Raw genomic sequence first — 21,354 nt, 5'->3', positions numbered from 1 at the left:
CTCTATTAGATGTAATGATCGGGACCCTCATACCTCCTGTTCTCTATTAGATGTAATGATCGGGACCCTCATACCTCCTGTTCTCTATTAGATGTAATGATCAGGACCCTCATACCTCCTGTTCTCTATTAGATGTAATGATCGGCACCCTCATACCTCCTGTTCTCTATTAGATGTAATGATCGGGACCCTCATACCTCCTGTTCTCTATTAGATGTAATGATCGGGACCCTCATACCTCCTGTTCTCTATTAGATGTAATGATCAGGACCCTCATACCTCCTGTTCTCTATTAGATGTAATGATCAGGACCCTCATACCTCCTGTTCCCTATTAGATGTAATGATCGGGACCCTCGTACCTCCTGTTCTCTATTAGATGTAATGATCGGGACCCTCATACCTCCTGTTCTCTATTAGATGTAATGATCGGGACCCTCATACCTCCTGTTCTCTATTAGATGTAATGATCAGGACCCTCATACCTCCTGTTCTCTATTAGATGTAATGATCGGGACCCTCATACCTCCTGTTCTCTATTAGATGTAATGATCGGGACCCTCATACCTCCTGTTCTCTATTAGATGTAATGATCGGGACCCTCATACCTCCTGTTCTCTATTAGATGTAATGATCGGGACCCTCATACCTCCTGTTCTCTATTAGATGTAATGATCGGGACCCTAGTACCTCCTGTTCCCTATTATATGTAATGATCGGGACCCTCATACCTCCTGTTCTCTATTAGATGTAATGATCGGGACCCTCATACCTCCTGTTCTCTATTAGATGTAATGATCGGGACCCTCATACCTCCTGTTCTCTATTATATGTAATGATCGGGACCCTCATACCTCCTGTTCTCTATTAGATGTAATGATCGGGACCCTCATACCTCCTGTTCTCTATTAGATGTAATGATCGGGACCCTCATACCTCCTGTTCTCTATTAGATGTAATGATCGGGACCCTCATACCTCCTGTTCTCTATTAGATGTAATGATCGGGACCCTCATACCTCCTGTTCTCTATTAGAGGTAATGATCAGGACCCTCATACCTCCTGTTCTCTATTAGATGTAATGATCAGGACCCTCATACCTCCTGTTCTCTATTAGATGTAATGATCAGGACCCTCATACCTCCTGTTCTCTATTAGATGTAATGATCGGGACCCTCATACCTCCTGTTCTCTATTAGATGTAATGATCGGGACCCTCATACCTCCTGTTCTCTATTAGATGTAATGATCAGGACCCTCATACCTCCTGTTCTCTATTAGATGTAATGATCAGGACCCTCATACCTCCTGTTCTCTATTAGATGTAATGATCAGGACCCTCATACCTCCTGTTCCCTATTAGATGTAATGATCGGGACCCTCATACCTCCTGTTCCCTATTAGATGTAATGATCAGGACCCTCATACCTCCTGTTCTCTATTAGATGTAATGATCGGGACCCTCATACCTCCTGTTCTCTATTAGATGTAATGATCGGGACCCTCATACATCCTGTTCTCTATTAGATGTAATGATCAGGACCCTCATACCTCCTGTTCCCTATTAGATGTAATGATCAGGACCCTCATACATCCTGTTCTCTATTAGATGTAATGATCGGGACCCTCATACCTCCTGTCCTCTATTAGATGTAATGATCGGGACCCTCATACCTCCTGTCCTCTATTAGATGTAATGATCGGGACCCTCATACCTCCTGTTCTCTATTAGATGTAATGATCGGGACCCTCATACCTCCTGTTCTCTATTAGATGTAATGATCGGGACCCTCATACCTCCTGTTCTCTATTAGATGTAATGATCGGGACCCTCATACCTCCTGTTCTCTATTAGATGTAATGATCGGGACCCTCATACCTCCTGTTCTCTATTAGATGTAATGATCGGGACCCTCATACCTCCTGTTCCCTATTAGATGTAATGATCAGGACCCTCATACCTCCTGTTCTCTATTAGATGTAATGATCGGGACCCTCATACCTCCTATTCCCTATTAGATGTAATGATCGGGACCCTCATACCTCCTGTTCCCTATTAGATGTAATGATCAGGACCCTCATACCTCCTATTCCCTATTAGATGTAATGATCAGGACCCTCATACCTCCTGTTCTCTATTAGATGTAATGATCAGGACCCTCATACCTCCTGTTCTCTATTAGATGTAATGATCGGGACCCTCATACCTCCTGTTCCCTATTAGATATAATGATCAGGACCCTCATACCTCCTGTTCTCTATTAGATGTAATGATCAGGACCCTCATACCTCCTGTTCTCTATTAGATGTAATGATCAGGACCCTCATACCTCCTGTTCTCTATTAGATGTAATGATCAGGACCCTCATACCTCCTGTTCTCTATTAGATGTAATGATCAGGACCCTCATACCTCCTGTTCCCTATTAGATGTAATGATCAGGACCCTCATACCTCCTGTTCTCTATTATATGTAATGATCAGGACCCTCATACCTCCTGTTCCCTATTAGATGTAATTATCGGGACCCTCATACCTCCTGTTCTCTATTAGATGTAATGATCGGGACCCTCATACCTCCTGTTCCCTATTAGATGTAATGATCGGGACCCTCATACCTCCTGTTCCCTATTAGATGTAATGATCGGGACCCTCATACCTCCTGTTCCCTATTAGATGTAATGATCAGGACCCTCATACCTCCTGTTCTCTATTAGATGTAATGATCAGGACCCTCATACCTCCTGTTCTCTATTATATGTAATGATCGGGACCCTCATACCTCCTGTTCTCTATTAGATGTAATGATCAGGACCCTCATACCTCCTGTTCTCTATTAGATGTAATGATCGGGACCCTCATACCTCCTGTTCTCTATTATATGTAATGATCGGGACCCTCATACCTCCTGTTCTCTATTAGATGTAATGATCGGGACCCTCATACCTCCTGTTCTCTATTAGATGTAATGATCAGGACCCTCATACCTCCTGTTCTCTATTAGATGTAATGATCGGGACCCTCATACCTCCTGTTCTCTATTAGATGTAATGATCGGGACCCCCATACCTCCTGTTCTCTATTAGATGTAATGATCGGGACCCTCATACCTCCTGTTCTCTATTATATGTAATGATCGGGACCCTCATACCTCCTGTCCTCTATTATATGTAATGATCAGGACCCTCATACCTCCTGTTCTCTATTAGATGTAATGATCAGGACCCTCATACCTTCTGTTCCCCATTAGATGTAATGATCGGGACCCTCATTCCTCCTGTTCTCTATTATATGTAATGATCAGGACCCTCATACCTCCTGTTCTCTATTAGATGTAATGATCAGGACCCTCATACCTCCTGTTCTCTATTAGATGTAATGATCAGGACCCTCATACCTCCTGTTCTCTATTATATGTAATGATCGGGACCCTCATACCTCCTGTTCCCTATTATATGTAATGATCAGGACCCTCATACCTCCTGTTCTCTATTAGATGTAATGATCAGGACCCTCATACCTCCTGTTCTCTATTAGATGTAATGATCAGGACCCTCATACCTCCTGTTCCCCATTAGATGTAATGATCGGGACCCTCATACCTCCTGTTCTCTATTAGATGTAATGATCGGGACCCTCATACCTCCTGTTCTCTATTATATGTAATGATCAGGACCCTCATACCTCCTGTTCTCTATTATATGTAATGATCGGGACCCTCATACCTCCTGTTCTCTATTATATGTAATGATCAGGACCCTCATACCTCCTGTTCTCTATTAGATGTAATGATCGGGACCCTGATACCTCCTGTTCCCTATTAGATGTAATGATCGGGACCCTCATACCTCCTGTTCCCTATTAGATGTAATGATCAGGACCCTCATACCTCCTGTTCTCTATTAGATGTAATGATCGGGACCCTCATACCTCCTGTTCTCTATTATATGTAATGATCGGGACCCTCATACCTCCTGTTCTCTATTAGATGTAATGATCGGGACCCTCATACCTCCTGTTCTCTATAAGATGTAATGATCGGGACCCTCATACCTCCTGTTCTCTATTAGATGTAATGATCAGGACCCTCTTACCTCCTGTTCTCTATTAGATGTAATAATCGGGACCCTCATACCTCCTGTTCCCTATTAGATGTAATGATCGGGACCCTCATACCTCCTGTTCTCTATTAGATGTAATGATCAGGACCCTCATACCTCCTGTTCCCTATTAGATGTAATGATCAGGACCCTCATACCTCCTGTTCTCTATTAGATGTAATGATCGGGACCCTCATACCTCCTGTTCTCTATTAGATGTAATGATCGGGACCCTCATACCTCCTGTTCTCTATTAGATGTAATAATCAGGACCCTCATACCTCCTGTTCTCTATAAGATGTAATGATCAGGACCCTCATACCTCCTGTTCCCTATTAGATGTAATGATCAGGACCCTCATACCTCCTGTTCTCTATTAGATGTAATGATCGGGACCCTCATACCTCCTGTTCCCTATTAGATGTAATGATCAGGACCCTCATACCTCCTGTTCTCTATTAGATGTAATAATCAGGACCCTCATACCTCCTGTTCCCTATTAGATGTAGTGATCGGGACCCTCAGTCTCGGGCTCTGCCTCCATATTGAGGGGCACCATGGGGTACAATGCTCTATATATAGTAGACAATCGGGATCTCACCTGAGTGTCTCCAGAGCTTCTGGGGAAAGCCATTCCTTCCACTCCTGGGCCATGGCCTGGTACAGCCAGCTGGAGGACAGGTTTCCATGCACGGAGGGAGGAGGGAAGCTATTGACAGGCGCACTCTCATGGTTGCCCACGGCAGCATAGACGGGCACTGGGCCCAGGTATTTCTTGACGAGTCCAGTAATGGTTCTGAGGGCGCCCAGCTGTTCCCCCCGGGTCTGCTCCCATATGTTGTGGGCCGGGATGTCTCCTGTCCAGTAGACCCGGTCATAGGGGCCACCGCTGGCAACATGACGCAGAAGAGACTCGATGGTGTGCAGAGGAAGGTCGCATTTGCTGTATTCCCCCCAGTACCCAGCCGACCCGTGTCCTTCTGATTGGCGGTTCCTGCAGCACAGGGGTTCCTTGCAGGTAATCGGACTCCCTGGGGAGTAGCCGTGATCCCAATGGACATCCGTCAGGAAGAGAACACGAGATACTGGAGACCCCGGAGCTGGTGGGACGGGAGGCTGTACGGGGGGTTTGGGCACAGCGGGCAGAGTAATATTCCAGTCCAAGCCTATGTCCCAGTGGCCGCAGTCAGTGCCCAGGAGCAGACCACAGATCTCAGAGGGGCGCAACACCGAGAGGACCCAGGCCATGATCATGTCCTGCTTGAAGATCTGCACTGCTTGCTTGCACACGCTGGGCTCCGCAAGGTGCAGAGCGTCACACACCCTCACCGCCAGTGACGCCACCAGATCCATGTTACTCTCCAACTGCAATGAGAGGAGAGAGACAGAGAGACGGGAGATTAAAAATGAATTATCCATAATGCCTTATCACATGACAGTGCTTGGGCCTGTGTCAATGGCATCAGATTGAGACTCTGCTGAGATCATTCAGATTTCATTGACGGGTGCATTTTTGAAGTTAACACCCTTCTGACCTGCAATTGATGCCCTCCTGACCTGCAGAGGAAGACCTCCTGACCTGCAGAGGAAGACCTCCTGACCTGTAATTGATGCCCTCCTGACCTGCAGAGGAAGCCCTCCTGACCTGTAATTGATGCCCTCCTGACCTGCAGAGGAAGCCCTCCTGACCTGTAATTGATGCCCTCCTGACCTGCAGAGGAAAGCCCTCCTGACCTGCAGAGGAAAGCCCTCCTGACCTGCAGAGGAAAGCCCTTATAACCTGCAATTGATTCCCTCCTGACCTGCAGAGGAAGCCCTTCTGACCTGCAGAGGAAGCCCTTCTGACCTGCAGAGGAAAGCCCTCCTGACCTGCAGAGGAAAGCCCTCCTGACCTGCAGAGGAAGACCTCCTGACCTGCAGAGGAAGACCTCCTGACCTGCAGAGGAAGACCTCCTGACCTGTAATTGATGCCCTCCTGACCTGCAGAGGAAGCCCTCCTGACCTGTAATTGATGCCCTCCTGACCTGTAATTGATGCCCTCCTGACCTGCAGAGGAAAGCCCTCCTGACCTGCAGAGGAAAGCCCTCCTGACCTGCAGAGGAAAGCCCTCCTGACCTGCAGAGGAAAGCCCTCCTGACCTGCAGAGGAAGCCCTTCTGACCTGCAGAGGAAAGCCCTCCTGACCTGCAGAGGGAAGCCCTCCTGACCTGCAGAGGAAGCCCTCCTGACCTGCAGAGGAAGCCCTTCTGACCTGCAGAGGAAGCCCTTCTGACCTGCAGAGGAAAGCCCTCCTGACCTGCAGAGGAAGACCTCCTGACCTGCAGAGGAAGACCTCCTGACCTGCAGAGGAAGACCTCCTGACCTGTAATTGATGCCCTCCAGAGGAAAGCCCTCCTGACCTGCAGAGGAAGCCCTTCTGACCTGCAGAGGAAAGCCCTCCTGACCTGCAGAGGAAGCCCTTCTGACCTGCAGAGGAAAGCCCTCCTGACCTGCAGAGGAAGACCTCCTGACCTGCAGAGGAAGACCTCCTGACCTGCAGAGGAAGACCTCCTGACCTGTAATTGATGCCCTCCTGACCTGCAGAGGAAAGCCCTCCTGACCTGCATAGGAAAGCCCTCCTGACCTGCATAGGAAAGCCCTCCTGACCTGTAATTGATGCCCTCCTGACCTGCAGAGGAAGCCCTACTGACCTGCAATTGATTCCCTCCTGACCTGCAGAGGAAGACCTCCTGACCTGCAGAGGAAGACCTCCTGACCTGCAGAGGAAGCCCTCCTGACCTGCAGAGGAAGCCCTTCTGACCTGCAGAGGAAAGCCCTCCTGACCTGCAGAGGAAGACCTCCTGACCTGCAGAGGAAGACCTCCTGACCTGCAGAGGAAGCCCTCCTGACCTGCAATTGATGCCCTCCTGACCTGCAATTGATGCCCTCCTGACCTGCAATTGATGCCCTCCTGACCTGCAGAGGAAGACCTCCTGACCTGCAGAGGAAGACCTCCTGATCTGTAATTGATGCCCTCCTGACCTGCAGAGGAAGCCCTCCTGACCTGTAATTGATGCCCTCCTGACCTGTAATTGATGCCCTCCTGACCTGTAATTGATGCCCTCCTGACCTGCAGAGGAAAGCCCTCCTGACCTGTAATTGATGCCCTCCTGACCTGCAGAGGAAGCCCTACTGACCTGCAATTGATTCCCTCCTGACCTGCAATTGATTCCCTCCTGACCTGCAATTGATTCCCTCCTGACCTGCAGAGGAAGACCTCCTGACCTGCAGAGGAAAGCCCTCCTGACCTGCAGAGGAAAGCCCTCCTGACCTGCAGAGGAAAGCCATCCTGACCTGCAGAGGAAAGCCATCCTGACCTGCAGAGGAAAGCCATCCTGACCTGCAGAGGAAAGCCATCCTGACCTGCAGAGGAAAGCCCTCCTGACCTGCAGAGGAAAGCCCTCCTGACCTGCAGAGGAAAGCCCTCCTGACCTGCAGAGGAAAGCCCTCCTGACCTGCAGAGGAAAGCCCTCCTGACCTGCAGAGGGAAGCCCTCCTGATCTGCAGAGGGAAGCCCTCCTGACCTGCAGAGGAAGCCCTCCTGACCTGCAGAGGAAAGCCCTCCTGACCTGCAGAGGAAGACCTCCTGACCTGCAGAGGAAGACCTCCTGACCTGCAGAGGAAGACCTCCTGACCTGTAATTGATGCCCTCCTGACCTGCAGAGGAAAGCCCTCCTGACCTGCATAGGAAAGCCCTCCTGACCTGCAGAGGAAAGCCCTCCTGACCTGTAATTGATGCCCTCCTGACCTGCAGAGGAAGCCCTACTGACCTGCAATTGATTCCCTCCTGACCTGCAGAGGAAGACCTCCTGACCTGCAGAGGAAGACCTCCTGACCTGCAGAGGAAGACCTCCTGACCTGCAGAGGAAGACCTCCTGACCTGCAGAGGAAGACCTCCTGACCTGCAGAGGAAAGCCCTCCTGACCTGCAGAGGAAGACCTCCTGACCTGCAGAGGAAGACCTCCTGACCTGCAATTGATGCCCTCCTGACCTGCAGAGGAAGACCTCCTGACCTGCAGAGGAAGACCTCCTGACCTGTAATTGATGCCCTCCTGACCTGCAGAGGAAGCCCTCCTGACCTGTAATTGATGCCCTCCTGACCTGTAATTGATGCCCTCCTGACCTGCAGAGGAAAGCCCTCCTGACCTGTAATTGATGCCCTCCTGACCTGCAATTGATTCCCTCCTGACCTGCAATTGATTCCCTCCTGACCTGCAATTGATTCCCTCCTGACCTGCAGAGGAAGACCTCCTGACCTGCAGAGGAAGACCTCCTGACCTGCAGAGGAAAGCCCTCCTGACCTGCAGAGGAAAGCCCTCCTGACCTGCAGAGGAAAGCCATCCTGACCTGCAGAGGAAAGCCATCCTGACCTGCAGAGGAAAGCCATCCTGACCTGCAGAGGAAAGCCATCCTGACCTGCAGAGGAAAGCCATCCTGACCTGCAGAGGAAAGCCATCCTGACCTGCAGAGGAAAGCCATCCTGACCTGCAGAGGAAAGCCCTCCTGACCTGCAGAGGAAGCCCTTCTGACCTGCAGAGGAAAGCCCTCCTGACCTGCAGAGGAAGACCTCCTGACCTGCAATTGATTCCCTCCTGACCTGCAGAGGAAGACCTCCTGACCTGCAGAGGAAGACCTCCTGACCTGCAGAGGAAGACCTCCTGACCTGCAGAGGAAGCCCTCCTGACCTGTAATTGATGCCCTCCTGACCTGTAATTGATGCCCTCCTGACCTGCAGAGGAAAGCCCTCCTGACCTGCATAGGAAAGCCCTCCTGACCTGCAGAGGAAAGCCCTCCTGACCTGTAATTGATGCCCTCCTGACCTGCAGAGGAAGCCCTACTGACCTGCAGAGGAAGACCTCCTGACCTGCAGAGGAAGACCTCCTGACCTGCAGAGGAAGACCTCCTGACCTGCAGAGGAAGCCCTTCTGACCTGCAGAGGAAAGCCCTCCTGACCTGCAGAGGAAAGCCCTCCTGACCTGCAGAGGAAAGCCCTCCTGACCTGCAGAGGAAAGCCCTCCTGACCTGCAGAGGAAAGCCCTCCTGACCTGCAGAGGAAAGCCCTCCTGACCTGCAGAGGAAGACCTCCTGACCTGCAGAGGAAGACCTCCTGACCTGCAGAGGAAGACCTCCTGACCTGCAATTGATGCCCTCCTGACCTGCAATTGATGCCCTCCTGACCTGCAGAGGAAGACCTCCTGACCTGTAATTGATGCCCTCCTGACCTGCAGAGGAAGCCCTCCTGACCTGTAATTGATGCCCTCCTGACCTGTAATTGATGCCCTCCTGACCTGTAATTGATGCCCTCCTGACCTGCAGAGGAAAGCCCTCCTGACCTGTAATTGATGCCCTCCTGACCTGCAGAGGAAGCCCTACTGACCTGCAATTGATTCCCTCCTGACCTGCAATTGATTCCCTCCTGACCTGCAATTGATTCCCTCCTGACCTGCAGAGGAAGACCTCCTGACCTGCAGAGGAAGACCTCCTGACCTGCAATTGATGCCCTCCTGACCTGCAATTGATGCCCTCCTGACCTGCAGAGGAAGACCTCCTGACCTGTAATTGATGCCCTCCTGACCTGCAGAGGAAGCCCTCCTGACCTGTAATTGATGCCCTCCTGACCTGTAATTGATGCCCTCCTGACCTGTAATTGATGCCCTCCTGACCTGCAGAGGAAAGCCCTCCTGACCTGTAATTGATGCCCTCCTGACCTGCAGAGGAAGCCCTACTGACCTGCAATTGATTCCCTCCTGACCTGCAATTGATTCCCTCCTGACCTGCAATTGATTCCCTCCTGACCTGCAGAGGAAAGCCCTCCTGACCTGCAGAGGAAAGCCCTCCTGACCTGCAGAGGAAAGCCCTCCTGACCTGCAGAGGAAAGCCCTCCTGACCTGCAGAGGAAAGCCCTCCTGACCTGCAGAGGAAAGCCCTCCTGACCTGCAGAGGAAAGCCCTCCTGACCTGCAGAGGAAGCCCTTCTGACCTGCAGAGGAAAGCCCTCCTGACCTGCAGAGGAAGACCTCCTGACCTGCAATTGATTCCCTCCTGACCTGCAGAGGAAGACCTCCTGACCTGCAGAGGAAGACCTCCTGACCTGCAGAGGAAGACCTCCTGACCTGTAATTGATGCCCTCCTGACCTGCAGAGGAAGCCCTCCTGACCTGTAATTGATGCCCTCCTGACCTGTAATTGATGCCCTCCTGACCTGCAGAGGAAAGCCCTCCTGACCTGCATAGGAAAGCCCTCCTGACCTGCAGAGGAAAGCCCTCCTGACCTGTAATTGATGCCCTCCTGACCTGCAGAGGAAGCCCTACTGACCTGCAATTGATTCCCTCCTGACCTGCAGAGGAAGACCTCCTGACCTGCAGAGGAAGACCTCCTGACCTGCAGAGGAAGACCTCCTGACCTGCAGAGGAAAGCCCTCCTGACCTGCAGAGGAAAGCCCTCCTGACCTGCAGAGGAAAGCCCTCCTGACCTGCAGAGGAAAGCCCTCCTGACCTGCAGAGGAAAGCCCTCCTGACCTGCAGAGGAAGCCCTTCTGACCTGCAGAGGAAGCCCTTCTGACCTGCAGAGGAAGACCTCCTGACCTGCAGAGGAAGACCTCCTGACCTGCAGAGGAAGACCTCCTGACCTGCAATTGATGCCCTCCTGACCTGCAATTGATGCCCTCCTGACCTGCAGAGGAAGACCTCCTGACCTGCAGAGGAAGACCTCCTGACCTGTAATTGATGCCCTCCTGACCTGCAGAGGAAGCCCTCCTGACCTGTAATTGATGCCCTCCTGACCTGTAATTGATGCCCTCCTGACCTGCAGAGGAAAGCCCTCCTGACCTGTAATTGATGCCCTCCTGACCTGCAGAGGAAGCCCTACTGACCTGCAATTGATTCCCTCCTGACCTGCAATTGATTCCCTCCTGACCTGCAATTGATTCCCTCCTGACCTGCAATTGATTCCCTCCTGACCTGCAATTGATTCCCTCCTGACCTGCAGAGGAAAGCCCTCCTGACCTGCAGAGGAAAGCCCTCCTGACCTGCAGAGGAAAGCCCTCCTGACCTGCAGAGGAAAGCCCTCCTGACCTGCAGAGGAAAGCCCTCCTGACCTGCAGTTGATTCCCTCCTGACCTGCAGAGGAAGACCTCCTGACCTGCAGAGGAAGACCTTCTGACCTGCAGAGGAAGCCCTCCTGACCTGCAGAGGAAGACCTCCTGACCTGCAGAGGAAGACCTCCTGACCTGAAATTGATTCCCTCCTGACCTGCAGAGGAAGCCCTTCTTAACTGTGATTGGCATCCTTCTGACCTGCATTGGAAACCCCTGTGACCTGCATACGATATCCTTCTGACCTGGGGAGTTGTAGAAACATCTGAAGGATGATGGGTGGACACAGGATCCACCTGAGCTCAATCCTGAGGGGCTGTCGTACTAAGGCTGCCCATACATTATGCAATTTTCCTTTAGATTTACCAAAACCATATAATAATAGGAGGTCAAACCCAAACACTTCCAACTGTGTAAGCACTCAGGCAGTCCCGTGCACTACATAGTTGAAGGTAAATCTAAAGAAATTTGAAAAAATAAAAAATAAAATTGTATAGTGTATGGCCAGCCTCATGTACATGGGATTTTTATTTTTTTTTCTCTTTTTTGATTTTTAATAAATTTGCAAAGATTTCAAAGAAACTTCTCTCACGTTGTCATTATGGGGGATGGTTTGTAGAATTTTAAAAGGAAAATAATGGATTTAATCGATTTTGGAATAAGGCCGGGACATAACAAAATGTGGAAAAAGTGAAGCGCTGTGAGTACTGTCCGGATGCTCTTTACATAAAAAAAAATAAAAAAATAAAAAAAATGTAGACACCCTGGAGAATAAAACGGCGGTTGTTGCAATATTTTATGTCACACCATATTTCAAATGTCATTTTTTTGGGGGAAAAAATAAAAAATAAAAATAAAAAATTTAAGAAAACAGTAAAATAGACCCTTTAACCACTTGACCACTGGGCACTTAAACACCCTTAATAACCAGACCAATTTTCAGCTTTCGGTGCTCTCACATTTTGAATGACAATTACTCAGTCATGCAACACTGGACCTATATGACATTTTTGTCCTTTTTTTCACACAAATAGAGCTTTCTTTTGGTGGTATTTAATCACCTCTCAGTTTTTTATTTTTTGTGCTATAAAAGAAAAAAAAACGAAAATTCTGTAAAAAAAAAAAAAAAAAAAAAAAATTTTTTTTCTTTGTTTCTGTTATAAAATTTAGCAGATTAGTCATTTTTTCTTCATAAATTTTGGCCAAAATTCAAACTACTACATATCTTTGGTAAAAATAAGTACAAATTGGTGGATATTATTTGGTCTTTGTGAAAGTTATAGAGTCCACAAGCTATGGTGCCAATATCTGAAAATTGATCACATCTGAAGTACTGACGGCCTATTTCAATTCTTGAGACCCTAACATGCCAGAAAAGTACAAATGCCCCCCAAATTACCCCTTTTTTGGAAAGAAGACATTCCAAGGTATTTAGTAAGAGGCATGATGAGTTTTTTGAAGTTGTCATTTTTTCCCCACAATTCTTTGCAAAATCAAGATTTTTTTTACGTTTTTTTTTTCCCCCCACAAAATTGTCATATTATCAGGTTATTTCACACACACAGCATATGCATACCACAAATTACACCCCAAAGCACATTCTGCTATTACTCCCGAGTACGGCGATACCACATGTGTGAGACTTTTACACAGCGTGGCCACATACAGAGGCCCAACATGCAGGGAGCGCCATCAGGCGTTCTGGAGCACCCAGGACAATTCTGACATTTCTCTCCTACATGTAAAAATCATCATTTATTTGCTAGAAAATTACAGAGAACCCCAAAACATTATATATGTTTTTTTTTAGCAAACACCCTGGAGAATACAATGGTGGTCGTTGCAACTTTTTATCTCGCACGGTATTTGCGCAGCAATTTTTCGAATGCTTTTTTTTGAGAAAAAAAAAAGTTTTGTGCTTAAAAAAAAAAAAAAATAAACACAGTAAAATTAGCCCAATTTTTGCATAAAGTGAAAGATGAAGTTACGCCGAGAAAATAGATACCTAACATGTCACTCTTCAAAATTGCACACGCTGGTGGAATGGCGCCAAATGTCGCTACTTACAAAACCCCATAGGCGACGCTTTAAATTTTTCTTTTTTACTGGTTATATGTTTTGAGTTACAGAGGAGGTCTAGGGCTAGAATTATTGCTCTTGCTCTAACGTTCGCAGCGATACCTCACATGTGTGGTTTGAACACCGTTTTCATATGTGGGCGGGACTTACGTATGCGTTCGCTTCTGCATGCGAGCACATGGGGACAGGGGTGCTTTAAAAAAAAAACTTTTTTTTATTGTTCATTTTACTTTATTTTAGTTTGACATTTTTTTCCCCAAAAATAAAAATTTTTGATGACTTTTATTCCTATTACAAGGAATGTAAACATCCCTTGTAATAGGAATATGGCATGACAGGTCCTCTTTACAGTGAGATATGTGGTCAATATGACCCCACATCTCACCTCTAAGCTGGGAAGCCTGAAATGAAAAATAAAAAAGATTCTGGCTTTGATCGTATTGGCGAGTCGGTAGAAGCACCGGAGGGCGGCGGGAGGGGGGGGGGGATGTCTATGGCTGGGTATTGCAGGGTATCACCGACTATGGCAATTTATGACAGGGTATTGCAGAGTATTGGCGGGTGTTGCAGAGTATTGGCGGGTGTTGCAGAGTATTGGCAGGCGTTGCAGAGTATTGGGGGGTATTGCAGAGTATTGGCGGGCGTTGCAGAGTATTGGGGGGTATTGCAGAGTATTGGCGGGCGTTGCAGAGTATTGGCGGGTGTTGCAGAGTATTGGCAGGCGTTGCAGAGTATTGGGGGGTATTGCAGAGTATTGGCGGGCGTTGCAGAGTATTGGGGGGTATTGCAGAGTATTGGCGGGCGTTGCAGAGTATTGGGGGGTATTGCAGAGTATTGGCAGGCGTTGCAGAGTATTGGGGGGTATTGCAGAGTATTGGCGGGCGTTGCAGAGTATTGGGGGGTATTGCAGAGTATTGGCGGGCGTTGCAGAGTATTGGGGGGTATTGCAGAGTATTGGCGGGCGTTGCAGAGTATTGGGGGGTATTGCAGAGTATTGGCGGGCGTTGCAGAGTATTGGGGGGTATTGCAGAGTATTGGCGGGCGTTGCAGAGTATTGGGGGGCATTGCAGAGTATTGGCGGGCGTTGCAGAGTATTGGGGGGCATTGCAGAGTATTGGCGGGCGTTGCAGAGTATTGGGGGGCATTGCAGAGTATTGGCGGGCGTTGCAGAGTATTGGCGGGCGTTGCAGAGTATTGGCGGGCGTTGCAGAGTATTGGGGGGTATTGCAGAGTATTGGCGGGCGTTGCAGAGTATTGGGGGGTATTGCAGAGTATTGGCGGGCGTTGCAGAGTATTGGGGGGTATTGCAGAGTATTGGCGGGCGTTGCAGAGTATTGGGGGGTATTGCAGAGTATTGGCGGGCGTTGCAGAGTATTGGGGGGCATTGCAGAGTATTGGCGGGCGTTGCAGAGTATTGGCGGGCGTTGCAGAGTATTGGCGGGCGTTGCAGAGTATTGGCGGGCGTTGCAGAGTATTGGCGGGCGTTGCAGAGTATTGGCGGGCGTTGCAGAGTATTGGGGGGCATTGCAGAGTATTGGCGGGCGTTGCAGAGTATTGGCGGGCGTTGCAGAGTATTGGCGGGCGTTGCAGAGTATTGGGGGGTATTGCAGAGTATTGGCGGGCGTTGCAGAGTATTGGGGGGTATTGCAGAGTATTGGCGGGCGTTGCAGAGTATTGGGGGGCATTGCAGAGTATTGGCGGGCGTTGCAGAGTATTGGCGGGCGTTGCAGAGTATTGGCGGGCGTTGCAGAGTATTGGGGGGTATTGCAGAGTATTGGCGGGCGTTGCAGAGTATTGGGGGGTATTGCAGAGTATTGGCGGGCGTTGCAGAGTATTGGGGGGTATTGCAGAGTATTGGCGGGCGTTGCAGAGTATTGGGGGGTATTGCAGAGTATTGGCGGGCGTTGCAGAGTATTGGCGGGCGTTGCAGAGTATTGGCGGGCGTTGCAGAGTATTGGCGGGCGTTGCAGAGTATTGGCGGGCGTTGCAGAGTATTGGGGGGTATTGCAGAGTATTGGCGGGCGTTGCAGAGTATTGGGGGGCATTGCAGAGTATTGGCGGGCGTTGCAGAGTATTGGGGGGTATTGCAGAGTATTGGCGGGCGTTGCAGAGTATTGGGGGGTATTGCAGAGTATTGGCGGGCGTTGCAGAGTATTGGCGGGCGTTGCAGAGTATTGGGGGGTATTGCAGAGTATTGGCGGGCGTTGCAGAGTATTGGCGGGCGTTGCAGAGTATTGGCGGGCGTTGCAGAGTATTGGGGGGTATTGCAGAGTATTGGCGGGCGTTGCAGAGTATTGGGGGGTATTGCAGAGTATTGGCGGGCGTTGCAGAGTATTGGGGGGTATTGCAGAGTATTGGCGGGCGTTGCAGAGTATTGGGGGGTATTGCAGAGTATTGGCGGGCGTTGCAGAGTATTGGCGGGCGTTGCAGAGTATTGGGGGGTATTGCAGAGTATTGGCGGGCGTTGCAGAGTATTGGCGGGCGTTGCAGAGTATTGGCGGGCGTTGCAGAGTATTGGCGGGCGTTGCAGAGTATTGGCAAGTGTTGCAGAGTAATTGCAGAATAATTGCAGAGTATTTCAAAATATCAAAATTGCGCTCAGCTCGTGGAATGGCGACAAACTTTTACCCTTGGAAATCTCCATAGGCGATGTTTAAGGCGTATTTTTTTTTTATTTTTTTATTGCATTTAAGCGTAAATATGAGATGTGAGGTCTTTTTGACCCCCCCCCCCGGATCTCATATGTCATGGTTGTTTTCTATTACAAGGGTTGTTTACATTCTTTGTAATGGGTCCTTTTAATAAAAAAAAAAAAAAAAAGGGACAGTGTAAAAATAAAAAAATGAGAAAAAAATAAAATAAAAAACGTAAAGCGCCCCGCTGAGCTCGCGCGCAGAAAGCGAACACATAAGCGAGTAGCGCCCGCATATGAAAACGGTGTTCAAACCACACATCGGTAGAGCGAGAGCAATAATTATAGCCCTCTCATATCTACACTTAAATGCAAAAAAACTAAAAAAATAAATAAATAAATAAAAATAAAAAAAACCCTAGACCTCCTCTGTAACGCAGGTTGCATGTTTTTATGCAACCTGTACAATTTATTTAACCACTTCAATACCAGGGGGGGCACTTAAACACCTTCCTGCCCAGACCAATTTTGAGCTTTCAGCGCTGTCTCACTTTGAATGACAATTGCGCGGTCATGCTACACTGTACCCAAATGACATTTTTATCATTTTTTCCCCACAAATAGAGATTTCTTTTGGTGGTATTTGATCACCTCTACGGTTTTTATTTTTTGCGCTACAAATAAAAAAATACCGAAAATTTTGAGAAAAAAAATGTTTTTTTTTGTTTCAGTTTCAAAACTTTGTAAATAAGTATGTTTTCTCCTTTACTGATGGGCACTGATGGGGCTACACTGATGGGCACTGATAGGCGGCACTGATGGGCGACACAGATGGGCGACACGGATGGGCGACACGGATGGGCGACACGGATGGGCGACACGGATGGGCGACACGGACGGACACTGATAGGTGGCACAAATTGGCACTGATAGCTGGCACAGATGGGCGGCACAGATGGGCGGCACAGATGGGCGGCACAGATGGGCGGCACAGATGGGCGGCACGGATGGGCATGGATAGGCGGCACAGGTGGGCATGGATAGGCGGCACAGGTGGGCATAGATAGGCGGCACAGGTGGGCATAGATAGGCGGGAAACAGGTGGGCATAGATAGGCGGGAAACAGGTGGGCATAGATAGGCGGGAAACAGGTGGGCACTCATAGGCGGCATCGGTGTTATAGTAATGGATGCCAATCAGTGCCAAACAATAATGCATGCCAATCAGTGATGCCCATTGTGGCCACTGATTGGCATCCATTATGGGCACTGATTGGCACCCATTGTGCTGACTGGCACCCTGGTGGTCTAGGGAGGATTATGGATTTTTATTACCTTTTCCCTGGTGGTCTAGTGGTGTCCCTGGTGGTCCAGTGTGGGCATCCTGGGGGGGGCTGTGCTGATAATCGATCAGCACAGACCCCCCCTGTCAGAGGAGCAGCCGATCGGCTCTCCTCTCCTCTCATCTGACAGACACGAGTGAGGGAAAGCCGATCACCGGCTCTTCCTATTTACACTGTGATCAGCCGTGATTGGACACGGCTGATCACGTGGTAAAGAGTCTCCGTCGGAGACTCTTTACCGAGATCGTAGTTGCCGGGTGTCAGACTGACACCCCGCAACAACGATCGCCGCGATGCGCGCCCCCGGGGGCGCGCAGCGGCTCATAATCCTAATCACGTCCGGTTAGGATTATGAAACCACTTTGCCGCCGTCAATTTGTAATAGGGCGGGCGGCAAGTGGTTAAACCTTCGCCTATAGAGATTTTTAAGCGTAAAAGTTTGTCGCCATTCCACGAGCGGGGGGCGCAAATTTTGAAGCGTGACACGTTGGGTATCAATTTACTCGGCATAATATTATTATCATCTTTCACAATATATATATATATATATATATATATATATTTTTTTTTTTTTTTAAATAAAAAAAAAATAATAATAATAATAAAAGGGGGCTAATTTTACTGTTTTCTTATTTTTGACATGTTGGGTATCAATTTACTCGGCATAATAATATCATATTTCACAATATATATATTTTTTTAAATAAAATAATAATAATAAATGGGGCTAATTTTACTGTTTTCTTATTTTTTTTTTTTATTAAAAAAAAAAAAAAAGTTTATTTTTTCCCCCCATAAAAAAAAGAAAAGAAAAATTACGTTTGAAAGATCGCTGAAAGATGTTTGAAATACGGTGTGACATAAAATATTGCAACGACCGCCGTTTTATTCTCCAGGGTGTCTACATTTTTTTATTGTGTGTGCATATATATATGTATGTGTGTGTAATTTTATATATATACACACACATTTTTTTTTTATTGCATTTATTTTATTTATTTTTCAATAAAAGAAAAAAAATGTTTTTATTTATTATAAATATTATATATAAAATATTTGGGGGTTCTAATTAATTTTCTACCAGAAATGACATATGAAATGACAGGAAGACGTTTGTTTCTATGGGGTTTTTTTTTTTTCTTTTTTTCCTATTAATGAAGAATAGGAATCTCTGTATCCTCCTGAGAGAAACAACGTATCAGACGCTCCAGCTGGCCATACACGGTACAATCTCGGTGGGCGCTCGCGCTTAACGGCCTATCACTTTGCAGTCTTCCCCCCCTCCCCACCCTGTCAATTGCCTCTGAAAAGCTACCTATACACAGATTGCCTTTCAAAGGAGCGATGGGCTCCACACACACCTCCCTAGATGTAGCCTTAGGATACGATTGGGTTTGTGAGATTCGTGAATATATATATATATATACGATCGATCGTTTTTTCCACCCTGGCCCGATCGACTGCCATCAGAACGGAGTCCCAGGCTGGCTGTAGACTGTGCAATCCGGTGCAACTGATTTGTACCCAGACAGGCCCTGGTAGTCCAAATCGGATTGTACGGTGTATGGGCCAGCTGAAATCGCTTAGGGTGGGAAGCGCGGACTATTCGATCGCTTGCCAGTTTTTATTGTTTTCGATGAAATCGCCCGTCAGTTGGGAGGTGAATGTGGTCACCGCGAGATTTACCAACCCGGTGTAATAGGAGGACGGATCTGCACCACGCCTTATATGACATACTTTATGGTAGAAGTGAAGCTCACCATACACGCTACAATCAGATTGTATGATCTCCTATGGAATGCTGGGAGAGGGGGGCTGATTGGATAGATGAGGTCGGTCCTCGAATTACATAGATATTTGTAAATATAAAAGTTGATAGTACATTCTGATTGCAACGTATGTGGTGACCCTGAGGGAGGACATACACACTGCAATCTGATTGTACAATCCATGTAGGATTTTATAAAAATGTATCAATTTGAGGACCAACCGAAACATTCCAATTCTTTTTTTTTATCCTATCAGGAAGTCCCGGGCACTACATAGTCATCCCTACATCTATAGGAGATTCTACAATCAGATTGTATGCTTCCTTATAGGGGATTGTACAATCAGATTGTATGCTTCCTTATAGGGGATTGTACAATCAGATTGTATGCTTTCTTATAAGAGATTGTACAATCAGATTGTATGCTTCCTTATAGCAGATTGTACAATCAGATTGTATGCTTCCTTATAGGAGATTGTACAATCAGATTGTATGCTTCCTTATAGGAGATTGTACAATCAGATTGTATGGTGTATGGGCAGCTTTAAAGGTTCAACGTGTGGAATGGAAAATAAAATAAAAAGTTGTGGGAGGGGGAGGAGAAGTCGAGGAGCGCCCCTCCCCCGATGAGCTGGTTACATCCTCCACCTGATTGGCTGTACTTATACAAGGTGATCTGATGTCACCTCAACTGACTCCCCCCTCCCCCCCACCATGGAGAGCCGACCAATCACCCCATAGATCTCAGATCAATAACTAGGGGGCTGTCACATGATGGGGGAGGGCTGATCACGTGATCTCACCAGGGGGGTAAATAAGGTTCACATGCCAGTCACATGTATCTGTGTATTAACCCCTTCCCTGCCAGAGCTACAGACCTCCCCCCCCCCCCCCCCGCACACAGATGGCATGGGCCAATCAGAGAGTCCAATCACAGCACTCCCCGGATGTGGGTATTAAAGGGCCGGTACACAGAATACAGGGGGGGGGGCAACAGTCCTTCTACAAGTCATGGGGGGGGGCAAAACACAGATCCCCCCTCCCCCCCCACTGCTAACTACTCCGGTATTAACCCCTTCATCAGCTCTCTATGGAATTGCATTTTAACCCTTTTCTTGGCAACAAGTATATTAATCCCTTCACTCCCCACCCAGCACTACGTATTAACCCCATCGCTCCCCGCCTTGTTCATTAACCCCTTCACGCCCAGCCCTATTCATTAACCCCATTGCTCCCAGCCCTATTAACCCCTTCACTCCCAGCCCAATACATTAACCCCATCACTTCCAACTCAGCACATTAACCCCGTCACCCCAAGGGCAGCCCAATACATTAACCCCTTCACTCCCAGCCCTACACATTAACCCCTTCACTCCCAGCCCTACACTATACATTAACCCCTTCACTCCCAACTCAGCACATTAACCCCCTCACCCCCAGGGCAGCCCAATACATTAACCCCTTCACTCCCAGCCCTACACATTAACCCCTTCACTCCCAGCCCTACACTATACATTAACCCCTTCACTCCCAACTCAGCACATTAACCCCCTCACCCCCAGGGCAGCCCAATACATTGACCCCGTCACCCCCAGTCCCAGTATACTCACCCCACCACCTTCCGGGGGGCACCTAGGGAAATACATTAACCCCCTGTATCCCCAGACCCCTCCTCACCTGCAGGCTGATGTCCAGGGCGGTGAAGAGCGCCTTACAGGCGGTGCAGGTGACATTCTGCCAGCTGTATTCCAGGGACATGGGGGGAGGGTGATGGGAGAGGGGGAGACCCGACCCCAGGGGGGAGAACAACAGCAGCACACCGACCACCGACACCAGCATGGGGGACATGGTGTGCCTCTAGATTAGGGGCCACCCGGGTGCATCGGACTCTCTTCTCTTCTCCTCTCCTCTCTCTGTATAGGAGATGCGACTCTCTAGTGACACAGCCCCTCCCACCTCCCTGTTGTGGGTGGGGACTGGCAGATCAGACTGCAGCAGTGGGCGGAGTCAGAGCTGTGATTGGTGGAGTGTCAGCTCTCCGGACAGGAAGTGCAGATAATGCAGAATGTTTACATTGTGACCTGAGATGATGCATTGGAGGTTATTTACTAAAGGAAAATACACTCAGCGATGCAAGTGAAATCCCCGAGATCCGAGGGGAAGCTCTGCTGATTTTATACATATCATGGGGGGGATACATTGTATATATATATATCATGGGGGATACATTGTATATATATCATAGGGTGATACATTGTATATATATATCATAGGGGGGACACATTGTGTGTATATATATATCTCAT

The 21,354-nt window shown here is 48.5% G+C and overlaps 1 protein-coding gene across 2 annotated transcripts in view; it reads right to left on the bottom strand.

Moving 5' to 3' along the window:
* LOC143973733 (sphingomyelin phosphodiesterase-like) overlaps positions 1-20,978 on the bottom strand; it is a 33,096-nt gene extending 12,118 nt beyond the window's left edge. For both annotated transcript variants that reach the window (XM_077474568.1, XM_077474569.1), the window contains exons 1-2: positions 20,726-20,978; positions 4,700-5,463 (exon numbers count right to left, since the gene is read on the bottom strand). In XM_077474568.1, the coding sequence (XP_077330694.1) occupies positions 4,700-5,463; positions 20,726-20,896 (935 nt within the window). In that variant the 5' untranslated portion in view covers positions 20,897-20,978. The remainder of the gene's footprint in view (positions 1-4,699; positions 5,464-20,725) is intronic.
* Positions 20,979-21,354: the final 376 nt, after the last annotated feature.

This window comes from Lithobates pipiens, unplaced genomic scaffold, assembly GCF_037356315.1.
Source record: "Lithobates pipiens isolate NorthernLeopardFrog02 unplaced genomic scaffold, aLitPip1_a1.2 Scaffold_94, whole genome shotgun sequence".
NCBI lineage: Eukaryota > Metazoa > Chordata > Amphibia > Anura > Ranidae > Lithobates > Lithobates pipiens.
Note: the sequence above shows the minus strand (reverse complement) of the source record. Positions and strands in the feature narration are given on the sequence as shown.